This window comes from Parus major, chromosome 8, assembly GCF_001522545.3.
Source record: "Parus major isolate Abel chromosome 8, Parus_major1.1, whole genome shotgun sequence".
NCBI classification, from domain to species: domain Eukaryota; kingdom Metazoa; phylum Chordata; class Aves; order Passeriformes; family Paridae; genus Parus; species Parus major.
The window spans coordinates 25,352,909-25,365,548 of NC_031777.1; the positions used below are offsets into that span (position 1 = coordinate 25,352,909).

A 12,640-nucleotide genomic window follows, 5' to 3' on the forward strand; every position below is an offset into this window, starting at 1 on the left:
AAAGGATATTTTAAAGTTGTCTGCATTCACATGGACAGGCCCTGAGAAAATGCTGATCTTCAGAGATGCAGTGATTGTGTGTGTGCAATTGTGTCTTCCAAATTTAGTTACTGTATCAGATGATGAGGAACATTTTATGGCTGAAAACGTAAACATTCCTGAGGGACACTCGCTGTTCTCGCTTAGCACAGAACTGATAAGTCATGCAAGATTGTTATGTTGATATTTTTAACATTTTTTCCTTAAGGACCAAAATAATGAGGAGAAGCACGCAGATGGACTTATAGTAAGTTTACATCTAATCTTTATCTCCTTTTAATTCTGCAGAACATGTGAACAGAGACCTGAATTTCCACTCACTTTGCAACATGCTTCTTCCTTTCTCTAATTTACCGCTTCCAGTGTCTTGTTAAAATTCCTGTTGAGTCCTTAGCTCCTGAGGTCGGCTAACACCCTTGTCTTTAGCAAATAGAGTGGTCAGTTTTGTATGGAGTGTCTTGAACAGCAGTGTTGTGACTGAACACTTAGATAAAAATCTGCCATGTGAACAGATGAAAGGGAATTTACTGGCATAGAAATAGTTCTGTGTTCCATCTGAAGTATCTTTGTGTAGGAAATAGATCTGCTCTCCGTGTGCTTCAAGTAGTTTGTCTTTTCTACAGTGCTGCTCCTTTGATGCAGAGTTGTGTAATGTCTGTCTAAGCAACATTTCTTCTTTAATAGAACTTCTGCATTTTTAATGTAACTTCTGTCATTTTTAGTTTTGGTCACATGTGATTTCTCTTTCTTTGTTCTTTTTTTGTCACTTGAGTACATTTCAGATACTTTTAATAGGAGATTGGTTTCAGTAAAATTTATAAAAATCCTAATGTGTTTTCATTGGAGCTGACAGTAGATCCAGGGTTTAGTTGTTTTTCCTCTACAAACAGCCTTAGCAGTAGGATTTTCTGGTGTGAACCTTGGACTGAAGATGCACATGCATATTTCAGTTTCATGCTTGGCATAAATAAGATTAATTATTACGTGCCGTACAGATGTAACATAATTCAGGTCTTAGTACAAGGGAACAGGGTCTGTGATTTCCCCTGGAAAAGAGAAGCTGTGCAGGTAGACACTTCCACAGGCACAGGTGACCTGCACATCTGATCTGCATCTCAGACATTTCATAGAGATCTTGCAGCTTGATATAGTCTGAATTTGATTAGCCACTGATGTCATTGTCTGTGGACTGGCTTATGCTGGGGAGGAAAAAATATTTCTGTAAGAATATATTAACTGTAGATCAGTGATTGTGAAGTCTAAAATTGTGGTCTGTGGAGGTCAGCATCACTTGGGCTAAAGGTCAGGATTTCACTTAAAACTTATGCAGAAATATAATCACTCTTTGCTGCTATGGTGGGATGAGTCTTGTTTCTGTGCAATTGTTATTAAACTCAGAGTAGGAGACTTTTGGGTCTGCCTTCTTCTGTTTCTGGCTCATGAAGGCATCCCTCCAAAAATCCAACAAGAAGCTCCAGTTCATGTTGCAGCATGGAGAATTGTTTAAGGATGAGGTTACAATCCTGAATGCAAAATCAGAGTTACTTAGTTCTTTCTTTATCATACCAATGTTCTGGATCATATGGGTTATTAGTTTCCCTAAAAAATAAAAGGGACAAAGATAGCAATAGCATCCTGTGTGGCATAGAACCATCTTGGGTTTTAACTCTTAAGATGGGATCATAATTTTAAGCTGTGAACTCTGTGGAACTGGGACCTTACTGTGTTGAATTCCACAAGGAGGTGAAGTACTGGGTGAAATACTGGGTAAGGGACATTCCTTTTATGCTGAAATACAGTGGAGTAACAGTACCTGTACTGGATTATTTATATATTGCTTAGTAACACCAATGAATATGTAAAAAGCTATTTTTATGGCTGTTCTTAATGGAGATTTTTTTGTTTTAGTGATGATCAGAGAATAATAGTTCTGTTTTCAGTTAAATAAATCCTTGTGCTATAAAAAAAATAATAGAACTCTTCACTGATTTTCAGTCATACAGTGTCCTGAGCTGAAAGGGATCCACAGGGATCACAGTGTTCCAGCTCCTGTCTCTGCACAGGACAGACCCAAAAATCACACTGTGTGTCTGAGAGCATTGTCCAAACATCCAGTTGTAGGATAAAGTTCAGAATTTCAGGCAACCAGGAAAGGAGGCAAGAAAGGAACCTGGTTTTTGTAGGAAAATGGGAGGAAGGTTAAAATGAGCCTATTTCCCTCAGTCTGAATACAAATAGAAATTAATGGACTAAAGGGAGAGGAGAACAGTTGTAGACACTTCTTTTAAATACTGGTGCAAAAAAGAGGATAGGGATGAACATCCTGACTGAATTTCTGAGCAAACTGAGAAAAAATTTTCATAGTTCTGATAGATGAGGCATTTAAATTGCAAGATATTTGGAAAAAGGTTTTGTGTGCCTTTTACTCAACTAACAACCAAGAAGTACTGGTGGTTGTGTGTAAACATAAATACCAAACAGTGCTTACATTATATTTTGGATTAAAAGACATGGCACTTTAGATTTCCAAGGGTCTTGATGCATAAAAACCAAGGACATACACTGAAGTCAGTGACTTCTGGGAGCACTGAATTGACCTGGTGCTTCATTTTCCAAGTGCCCACATTCAGAAGTAGGTGGAGATGTTCTCTACTGAGCTGCACTGAGCACTGTCAGCTTGCTTTTGGCAACAAAGCTGCTTCGTGGCTCTAAGCATGCTGATGATTCTTGTTTTGATTTATGGGCTGATCTGCTGTGGTCTGGACAAATGAATTTTTTGGAAGAAAATTAAAATTGAAAACACAGATTACTTGTCCTAATTTTGACCATATAATTTGCATCTAACTTTCCACTCTTTGCATGCATTATTAATTAATGGACATTGGGTGCCATACCAGAAGCAAGAACCTGAAATAAGAAATCTTTATAAGACGCTTCAAATCTGCATCAAATTCAATTTAATGTGCAGTCTGTGTAAAGAATCAAAATATCACCACTTTGAAAGTATTTCTCATGTCCTCAACTGTCAATTTGTGTTTTACTTCCTCTCTCAGGAATTCGCTCTCTTGCATTTGGGCATTTCTCGTGCTCACAATGTTCTTGCTGTCTGTGCTTTATTTTGTTTTAATTGTGGGAAAAAAATGTGCTTTTCCTTCTGTTGCCTAGAGCACCATCAATCCCGTGGACGCCGTGTATCAGCCCAGCCCCTTGGAGCCGTCGGGGATCAGCACCATGCCTTCCCAAGCTGTCACACTTCCAGGTAGGCTGGGGACAGCCACAAGCAGAGCAGTGACTGCAGTGGGGAGGGGACAGGGCTGTGTCACACAGGACAGGGCACACTCGGCTCAGAAGGGCACGAGCAGGAGGCACAGAGCGTTCTCACCAGCCTGCCCCTGGTTTTGGGGATAAGCTGATGTGTTTTATTTGCTCTCAGTTACTTGTATTTCTAACATTCTCTTTAAAAATTAAGCTATAATTTTTAGAAAAGTCAAATGATTTCTAGATAAACAACTGCTTTTTGTTTTAAATGCCATCTTTGCTTAATAAAAAAAGGACCTAGGTAAAAGTGATGGTTACACGTTTTTCTGTCCAAATGGCTTTAGTAGAAAATTAATTAATTTTTGGAGGTTAGGTGAAATAATGTGAAAGCTGCTTCTGAATTTTGGGTTTAACATACCAAAATATCCCCTAGAACCTGCTCAGTTGTGCAAGTCAGAGCAACGACCCTCCTCTTTGCCGGTGGGACCTGTAGTAGCATCGCTCGGGAATCAGACTCCAACACCAAATAGTACAGGTACAGCTCTGGGTTACTTTTATTGAAATACAAACAACCCTGCAATGAGTCATTAAGACAACAATATATTGGCCTACATCTTGCTTTTAATAAACACCAATTTCAATGTTTTTTTTAAAACCAGTAATGCTGCTCTTTCTCCCCACCATGTATACACAATGTGTACGAGTTTTACCAGCTTCACTTTGTCTCCCCAGCATTGCAATCTTGCAGGAATTGGAGAAAACATGTCCCTTAAACTTTACTGCTGTCCTGTGCTCTTCCTTTCCCTCGTGGCTTTCCTTTTGTCATCTGTTAAACTCAGTATGAACCTGCCTAATTATTGCTTTTAATTTTGTATGTTCCTCCTCATGAGTTCCCGTCAGTCTTTACTGATTTGAACAATTCTTGTTTAAGTAGATTCTGAAAGAATTTGTTTTTATTGAATCTGTAATTTTTAATACTCCACAGGGAGTGGGCAGTCAGCACCTAGCAGCAGTCTCACCTCTCCAAGCCATGTCAACCTGTCTCCAAATACAGTCCCAGATTTTTCTTACTCAAGCAGTGAGGATGAGTTCTATGATGCTGATGAATTCTACCAGAGCAGTTCTTCCCCAAAGCGATGTATGGAGTAAGTAGCTGACAGTGTACAGAGTGTGCTGAATGCAGTTTGTAGCTACAAGGACATGGCTTGTCTGCTTGCAGAAAATGGTTTAAAAAGGTGGTGGGGGAGGTAAAAAAGCCACTTTGTGTAACAGAGTGAGATTACCCCTGCCCTCAGCCACAGACAGGTGTCTGTGAGGGAGGCAGTTTCTTCCTCTACTCCTTCCCATTCCATCAGCTACATGTTGACAAACTCTAGCAAATGAAACTTTGGAAGCCCCCAGCTGAGAGCTGTAAACTGAGACCATGGTGCATTTCACCTGCATTTGCTGCAGCTTTTGGTAAATGGCCAATTCCCTCACACATTTACTAAAAGACATTCTTTGAAGTTGGCACCCTTTTCCCCAAATCTCTTTGCTCTTCATTTTATATTAATAAGAAAATTAATTTTAACATGCTCCATATTCCAAAGAGGGATTAATCAGCTGTTTTCTCCCTTCATGTGTTATCTGAGGCTGCAGGCTGCCCCATTCCTTCAGCTACAATCCATTCTGAGCTTTCTGTGAATTAGCATGCAGCATGTATATTAATGTCTGCCACTGCACATATATTGATGTCTATCACTAAATTCCTTGTCTGTGAATATCAAATGACAGTTATTTGGTCTGAATTACTTAATTTGAAATGTGAAAATTTATTCTCTTCTTCAGTTCTTCAGGGTCTGCTGCAGTCCTGACTCGGAGCAGCACAGGGAGCAGCCTGAAACGTCCAGATACCACAGAGTCCCTCAATTCCTCCATGTCTAATGGCACAAATGATGCTGGTAAGTGGCCTGGGTGACCTTTCAGTAAGGAGTTATTGATCTGTGTGTAAAGTGGGTCAATATATACAGGACCATATATATATATATATATATATATATATATAAAAGCAAGGTACTTATGGGAAGTGGTTTGTACTGTTTCTTTACTAATGGAAGATTGCTGAATTGTAGGATTTAAATCCTGTATTTTTTGACAGTTACATATATGCTAATTAAATACACTCTGCTTTTGAAGGTTTAGAGGAAAACAAAAGCCATTTGGTCTTTCAGATCTCTTTGATCCTCCCGACGATCGAGAAGATGATGGGGAAGGAGAGTCGGTGGAGGAGCACAAAAGTGTTATCATGCATCTCTTGTCACAAGTGAGATTAGGCATGGACCTAACCAAGGTAAACTTGCTGGTGTTCATGGAAATAGGAAGGGCAGTAACCCAGAGTTCTGTGTAAAAGAAAGGTTACATAATTTAACTACATATTTGTTCTAAGAGTTAGTTAAACTGTAATCTCTTAAGCATGGTATTTTTGGAGTTCTTACTGGAAGGGGAAAAGTAGCTGCAGAATAAATATATCCAGATGCTAAAATGTGTTTGGAAAAATAGTTTGCTATGGAAAATAGCTGTTGGTTCTCTTTGAACCTGATTCTTGGAATGTTGGTGAATCTTACTTAAGAAGAATGCTAAAATGTCTTTAGCTTCCTAGAAAAAAGAGCTACAAGATCCCAAGGCATGGTGGAATTCAATAAAACAAAGTAAAAGGGAAGAAGTAGCCATATAGTGAAAAGCTTTGCTTAGTTGGGATCTTAATGAGTAAATAAATTGCCTGTTTATTTTGAAATGCTACATTTAGGTCTGGCTAGTAAAGGGTTGGGTTCTTCATGAGTGTGATTCATGCTGGTGTCTGTACGAAGGCAGAACAGCATTTTGAAGGTGTTGGTCTTTCCAGGCAGCTTGGATAAATTTAAACAATTAATTCCAGAGTGAGAAAGTGCAGGAGAGATCAATCCTTATCCTTAGGTTTCCTTAGGTGGATGAATTTAACTGTCCAGCCTGGAATGAACAGTAGATAACAAAATTATAACTCTTTTCTGGGCAAACAGCCAGCAGGTCACAAGCAAACTTCTCAAGGTTTCAGGCAGTTCTGAATAGGAATTGATCCAAACTGTGTCTGTTCTGGGAATTCCTGAGATAGCTGAAAACTATAACTGATCTCAAATTAAACTGCCAGGAATCTTTATGAGCATGTACCTTGTCAGTAACAGTAATTGGCAGGGGATCACACTGAGCAGATCCACAAGAATGGACCTTTGGGGGTAGTAAGGAAGAGCTTAAACTTCATCTTGATAGAGACAGGTAGCAGGATGGGACTGCAAGTGAGTGTTTGCCTGTAACTGAAAATTGACAGTGTTCACAGAGATGAAATTAAATCAGCAGTGATACTGTAATTCAGAATTTGATGTGCTCTGAGTGGGACTAGAATCCATGCAGGATGGGATTGTTCCTGTTGAACCTTAGGGTTTGTAGAAGATGCCAGCTGACCTGTATATGTCAGAACTCATTGGTGAGCTCGGGCTCACAATCAGCTTAGAGCACAAAGTGCTGTGGGTGCTGTTTGCTATTTACAGTTGGCTTTTGCACAGGATATTCAAATACCTTCAGTTAGATGGGTTGTTTTTCTTCACTCAGGTTGTTCTTCCAACATTTATCCTGGAAAGAAGGTCACTGTTGGAAATGTATGCTGACTTCTTTGCACATCCAGACTTGTTTGTCAGGTATTTGACTTCGAGCATTCACTGATTCTTGTCTGGTTATGGCGCTTGTGGGCTGCTAGAAGTTGTTAGTTTTGAAAATTATTGCTTGGATTTTGGTTTAAACTTCAGAAGTAGTCAAATCAGTCAAACTTCTAGTTACAAAACAACCAAGCATCCATAAAACTTTTCTATATCCAAGGTCCCTGCTTATATTTCACTCTGCCTGTCCTTTTTTCTCTCTCTCTGTAGCATTAGTGACCAGAAGGATCCCAAGGAGAGGATGGTTCAGGTGGTTAAATGGTACCTCTCAGCTTTCCATGCAGGAAGGAAAGGGTCAGTTGCTAAAAAGCCTTACAATCCCATTCTGGGGGAGATCTTCCGATGCCACTGGGTGTTGCCTGGCACTGAAGATGACATGGTGAGTTTCTCATGGTGTTTTTTGGAGCCCAGAATGCAGAGATGCAGCCCAAAGCTTTAAGTCACTGACTGAAATGGATCATGCTGTGTGCTTAAGTAACAAATCAACAAACTGTAGCAATTTCTCAACCAATTCTTCCCCTTCCTTCCTTGTTTTCTTTGGACAGAAGTGTAAAATAACTTATTTTATTGTTATTTTTATATAAAATAACAAAATTTATTGTTTTTTAAAGAACTACTTGATGATTTGAAAATTTCCATTTTCTCTGCAGTGCTTCATAGCACTGATTATGAATTCATTTATTCCCAAAGTTCTGATTTTTTTGTTTTTATTTTTTAAACCAGTGCAGCCCAGTGGGGTTTTTTGTTGTTGTTTTTCTTCTTTGGCACCTCATTTGGGCTTCTTGCCTTAGGAAGTTGCCAGTGATGGTGTGGGAAGTGCTCTTGTGAGGTGCTTCATGTAGCCTCAGTGTAACACATCTAAGTCAGTGTGATTATTTGGATATAAACCATGTCTTTTCCCCATTTCCTTTTATTCCTACCAATTTATTTGTACAAATCTTGTTTCTGAGGTGAATATTTGCACTCCAATTTGCTGGCATCAAGGCAGTGTTTCCATTTGGGTTTCCATTGCTTCTAACCATGAATTAATTACACTTTGCATTCTTTGCCACAGGAAATAAGTATTAGTTTATGGTTTTGTGGTACATTAAATCATATCATTATTAATATGCAGATCAGACTTTTTCAGAAGCAAAACCAAAAACTGTTTCTGCCATTTAAATATTATTTTGTAGTTTGGTTTATATGTGAGTTTCAATTTAATGTTTTTTCTTTTTCTGGGGACAATTGAAAGAAAGACATTTATACTTAAAAATAAGAGAGTAGAAACTCTATCCTTTAGAAAGGATCATAGTTCCAGGACTAAGGAGGTCTGCAATACATTTTTAGAAGCCTTTAGAGATGGAGGCAGCTTCTCTGGGAAGCTTGCAGTGTTTGCAGGCACTGAGTGATGGCATCCTCTCCCCTGTCCCACAGGAGCCAGTCTCAGAAGGACCAGTCCCCTGGGTCAGTAAAAGCAACGTCACCTTTGTGGCAGAGCAGGTCTCTCACCATCCTCCAAGTAAGTTGGGACAGTACCAGGAGAGGTGGCAGCTGGAGAGGGGTGACAGTAAAATCAGCTCTTGGCTTAAATCTTGGATTTACACTTTCTCTGCAGATTTAAAAGCTGCATATTTATAAAAGCTGAAAAGTTATAAACTGCTTTTGTGAGAAACCAATTGCAAACTGTTGCCACATAAGTGTGAGGCACCTGGGGATTTTTCCCAATAAATGAATTTGGAAACAAAAGTATCAGTGTCCTGTGCTGCTGTTTTTAATACCTGTCTCTTTCTTCAGTTTCAGCATTTTATGCAGAATGTTTTAGCAAGAGGATACAGTTCAATGCTCACATATGGACCAAATCCAAATTCCTAGGAATGTCTATTGGGGTCCATAACATAGGGCAAGGTATGTGTGTCTAAATTGAGCAGCAGAGGAGAAATTAAATTCTGCAACTAGGATTTTTCATAGAATAATTTATAATTATTTATAATAAATAAAATTATATATTATATATAATATATAGGATGAAATTTATAATTATATATTAATATTATAATAATGATGTGTAGTATATTATATGTTAATATGTAGTTCATAATAATATAATAAATAATTTATAAGTTACTTAAAGTCATCCTACTAAATGTAAGCAATGGTTGAGTTTATGTAACTTGAGCTTATGTATCTGGGAACCAGAGATTCCTTCCATACTCTCTGTGTGCTGAAAACACCTAGGGCCCAGTTTTTTCCAAAAATACAGCTATCCCTGTCTCCTCCAGAAGCTGGGCATTCTCAGCATCCATTAAAAGTGAAGCTCCTCAGCTTTCCTTTTCATGGCATATTTCATGAAATCATTATGAAAAGTTCTGTAGAGGTTTTGCTTAATGTTTTTTAAATCTGTTTTTATTTTTAACAGGGTGTGTTACATGCCTAGATCATGATGAACACTATATTTTGACTTTTCCTAATGGCTATGGAAGGCAAGTAAATGCTCTAATTGCTATTTTCATTTTTAATGCCTTGTAATGTTTCATCCTTAGTATTTATTGGTCAAGAGCTTATAATTATGTGCATTTATATGTTCCTAATTGCAGGTCTATTCTCACTGTGCCATGGATAGAGCTTGGTGGGGAGTGCAGCATTAACTGCTCAAAGACAGGTTACAATGCTTCCATTGTCTTCCACACAAAACCTTTTTATGGAGGAAAGAAGCACAGAATTACAGCTGAAATTTTGTAAGCAGCTTCCTTCATCTCACTTTTTCCTTCCTTAAATGCCAACAGTTTTAACAAGACAGTCAAGAGTGTAAAATGCTGAAGCAGCAGCACCCAAAAGAACTTAGCTGATGATTACCTGTCCTAGAATTGGCCATTTTATAGTCAGATTTGTGAGAGGAAGCTGCACAGGCCTGTGTCCTACTTTATCCTGCTTGAAAACATCCTCAGCTGATTCCCAAAGGGAACTTTGCTCTCCTGAATTACCAAAAGTGTCTCCATCATTACCTTTCCTAAAAATACAAATCTGCAGCAAGCCTTGGGATACTGTTCAGTGTGTCAGTTAAAGCTCTGCTGCAATCTTGAGGTATTTTTACCTGTGGTTTGGTGGATTTTGGTTAAAGCCTGTGCACATACCCAGCACAGAGAATTCAGTGGAGATTCTCATCATATTTGGAGATGTGCTGTGATGTCAGCAGGTGAATGCTGATAAAATGAGGTTTAACTTGGTTTTAAATCACTGACACATTGATAGATGCCATTTAAAAACTGGTGTCTTGTGTTTCCCAGTAGTCTGGGGAAGAAGTGGATTTTGAAACCTTTTTAAGCTTAAACTCACCACCCTAAATCTGTGTGGAAGGCCTGTAACTGCTTTCCTAAACTCTAAATGCAGATCCAGCCCTCAAGCAAGTCCTGTTTTACCCTGATGAATGCTCCTTGTTGAGGTTTATGTAACTCATTCATGCCAAACTGTCCCCTTGTAAACAGAACCCTCTCTTCCGTGCTGGGCATGGACACTTTGGCTGATATAAACCAGGCTTTACAGAAAGTAGGATAGAGTTTTGATCCTTTAGGATTTTTCAGTTGCTGAAATACAGCTGAGAAATGACTGTTTGTTTCTCTTTAGTTCTCCAAATGACAAGAAACCCTTCTGCTCCATTGAAGGAGAATGGAATGGGGTCATGTATGCAAAGTACTCCACAGGGGTAACAGCTTGCTTTCTTTTTTCTCTTTTCATCAGAAATACAAGATTGTACTTAGGGGGTTTGGGGTGGTTTTGTAGATTTGGTATTTTATTTTAAACAAACATTAATAGTTGGAACCTCCTATGAGGCTGCCCAAAAGAATGCTGAACTGGGGATAAAACTTGTTCATTTATTCTTAAGGAAGCTTGATTTCTATACAAGAAGAGAATGAAGAATTACCACGTTTCCTGTGTTTCCTGCTAGCTAGTTTACTAGAGTGTGAGGGTGTATAAATCTGAAGTCTAGCTAAAGAACTGATTAGGTTTATTCCTTTTTCATCTTCCACTCCAGGAGAATTCTGTCTTTATAGATACCAAGAAAATGCCTACAATAAAGAAGAAGGTAAGGAAATTGGAGGACCAAGACGACTTTGAGTCTCGCTGGTAAGAACTTCAGTTAACTGGGAACATTAAGATGTTATTTTAGTTAGATTCCAGTTTGCAGTACAGGGACTAAGGCTGCACTGATCCAAGCACTGCATGCTCTGTTCTCCCTGAGCCCAGGTACAGGCAGGCTGGGGATTTAAGGGGGAAGAGGAGACCTGGAGCTCTCAGTCACATCCTAATTGGGATCAAATGTTCAGTGAGGTCTGGAGAGCTCCACCACAGCCTCCTCCCCCCTGCTGTAGCAGCACAAATATCAAACATCCTGAGGTCTTTTCTGCCCTTTCTCTGACCTCAGATCTACCTTTATTCACTGCTGTATCTACAGCTTGTAGCACTGCTCCCATAAAAGTCTCCCTTGCCCTTTGTCTTTCAAGCTTATGGAAGGATGTAACCTACAACCTGAAGATCAGAGACATCGACGCGGCCACGGCTGCAAAGCACGCGCTTGAGGAGCGGCAGAGAGCCGAGGCCAGGGCCAGGAAGGAGAACGAGACCTCGTGGGAAACAAGGGTGAGCTTTATTCCAGCAGGGTAAAGTTCAGCCTGCAGCCTTTGCTCCTTCCCAAGTCATGAAAAGCTTACAGGTGTTTGTTCCTTTGCAGTTATTCCATGAGGATGGGGAGTGCTGGGTGTACGATGAGCCGCTGCTGAAGCGCCTCGCTGCCAGCAAGCACTGAGGGCTGCTGAGGCCAGAGAGCCTGGGAGCCTTGGCTGAGCAGAGTTTGCAGCTGAGCCCAGACACCCCCGATCACGTACACAGCCCCACCCCTCCAGCTGCAGTGGTTCCTATCTCAGGGATACTGGACTTACTGAGACAGACAAAGCAATTCACGAGAGGCTGAGCGTCCTGGCTGAGCAGCTCCGGGCAGGGACTGGCTCTGGTGGCAGTGCCCAGGCTCAGGCCCTGCTCCTGCTGCCTCTGGGGCAGGGAGAGGCTGGGCCCTGGGGCACAGACACTGCACAACCACTGTGAAGGCCACGGCGGTGGGAGCAGTCGCCTAATAATCCTGGGTCCTACATATTTAAAAAGCAAGAAACAAAATGCAAGATGTCATTTAAATCTCGCTGATGTTTGCAATGTGTAAATATGAGGATTCCTCTGATGGGACAATTTGTTAGAAAATGCTACATAAATGTTATCTTCCACCTGTATGATAATCAAATCTTTTGGCATTTCAGTGTCTTGCCCAAAATAACTTTGTTATTTTGAGATTGAAATGTAACCATAGATAATTCTACCCAATGCATCTTAAAGCTTCATAAAATAGATTTTTCAAACTTCTCTTATGGACTTTTTATTCATTTCATAATAAACCTTTGCAGGAAGACTGTTTTTCAGTTGAGTCATGATAAATTGATTATGTTAAATGTATTAGTGGTATTTCTTTTTCCACTGGAAAAATCCTTGCAGCTAAACCTACTCCCTAAAAGTAGTTAATGAACAAGCAAAATGAGCATTTGCAGCATCCACAGGAGAAGTTTTCTGGACTCTACATCCAGCCTTGCCAGCAC

General features: G+C 39.8%; 1 protein-coding gene across 6 annotated transcripts in view; it reads left to right on the plus strand.

The window, feature by feature from the left end:
* OSBPL9 (oxysterol binding protein like 9) overlaps positions 1 to 12,410 on the plus strand; it is a 58,719-nt gene extending 46,309 nt beyond the window's left edge. For 4 of the 6 annotated variants that reach the window (XM_015635907.2, XM_015635909.2, XM_015635910.2 and 1 more), the window contains 16 exons: positions 248 to 286; positions 3,205 to 3,298; positions 3,731 to 3,832; positions 4,283 to 4,442; positions 5,125 to 5,237; positions 5,508 to 5,626; positions 6,919 to 7,004; positions 7,233 to 7,401; positions 8,439 to 8,523; positions 8,799 to 8,909; positions 9,421 to 9,484; positions 9,599 to 9,739; positions 10,626 to 10,704; positions 11,035 to 11,126; positions 11,504 to 11,639; positions 11,731 to 12,410. In XM_015635907.2, the coding sequence (XP_015491393.1) occupies positions 248 to 286; positions 3,205 to 3,298; positions 3,731 to 3,832; positions 4,283 to 4,442; positions 5,125 to 5,237; positions 5,508 to 5,626; positions 6,919 to 7,004; positions 7,233 to 7,401; positions 8,439 to 8,523; positions 8,799 to 8,909; positions 9,421 to 9,484; positions 9,599 to 9,739; positions 10,626 to 10,704; positions 11,035 to 11,126; positions 11,504 to 11,639; positions 11,731 to 11,805 (1,665 nt within the window). In that variant the 3' untranslated portion in view covers positions 11,806 to 12,410. The remainder of the gene's footprint in view (positions 1 to 247; positions 287 to 3,204; positions 3,299 to 3,730; positions 3,833 to 4,282; positions 4,443 to 5,124; positions 5,238 to 5,507; positions 5,627 to 6,918; positions 7,005 to 7,232; positions 7,402 to 8,438; positions 8,524 to 8,798; positions 8,910 to 9,420; positions 9,485 to 9,598; positions 9,740 to 10,625; positions 10,705 to 11,034; positions 11,127 to 11,503; positions 11,640 to 11,730) is intronic. The other 2 variants (XR_001523059.3, XM_015635908.2) reach the window with 2 other exon arrangements.
* The last annotated feature ends 230 nt before the right edge of the window (positions 12,411 to 12,640 follow it).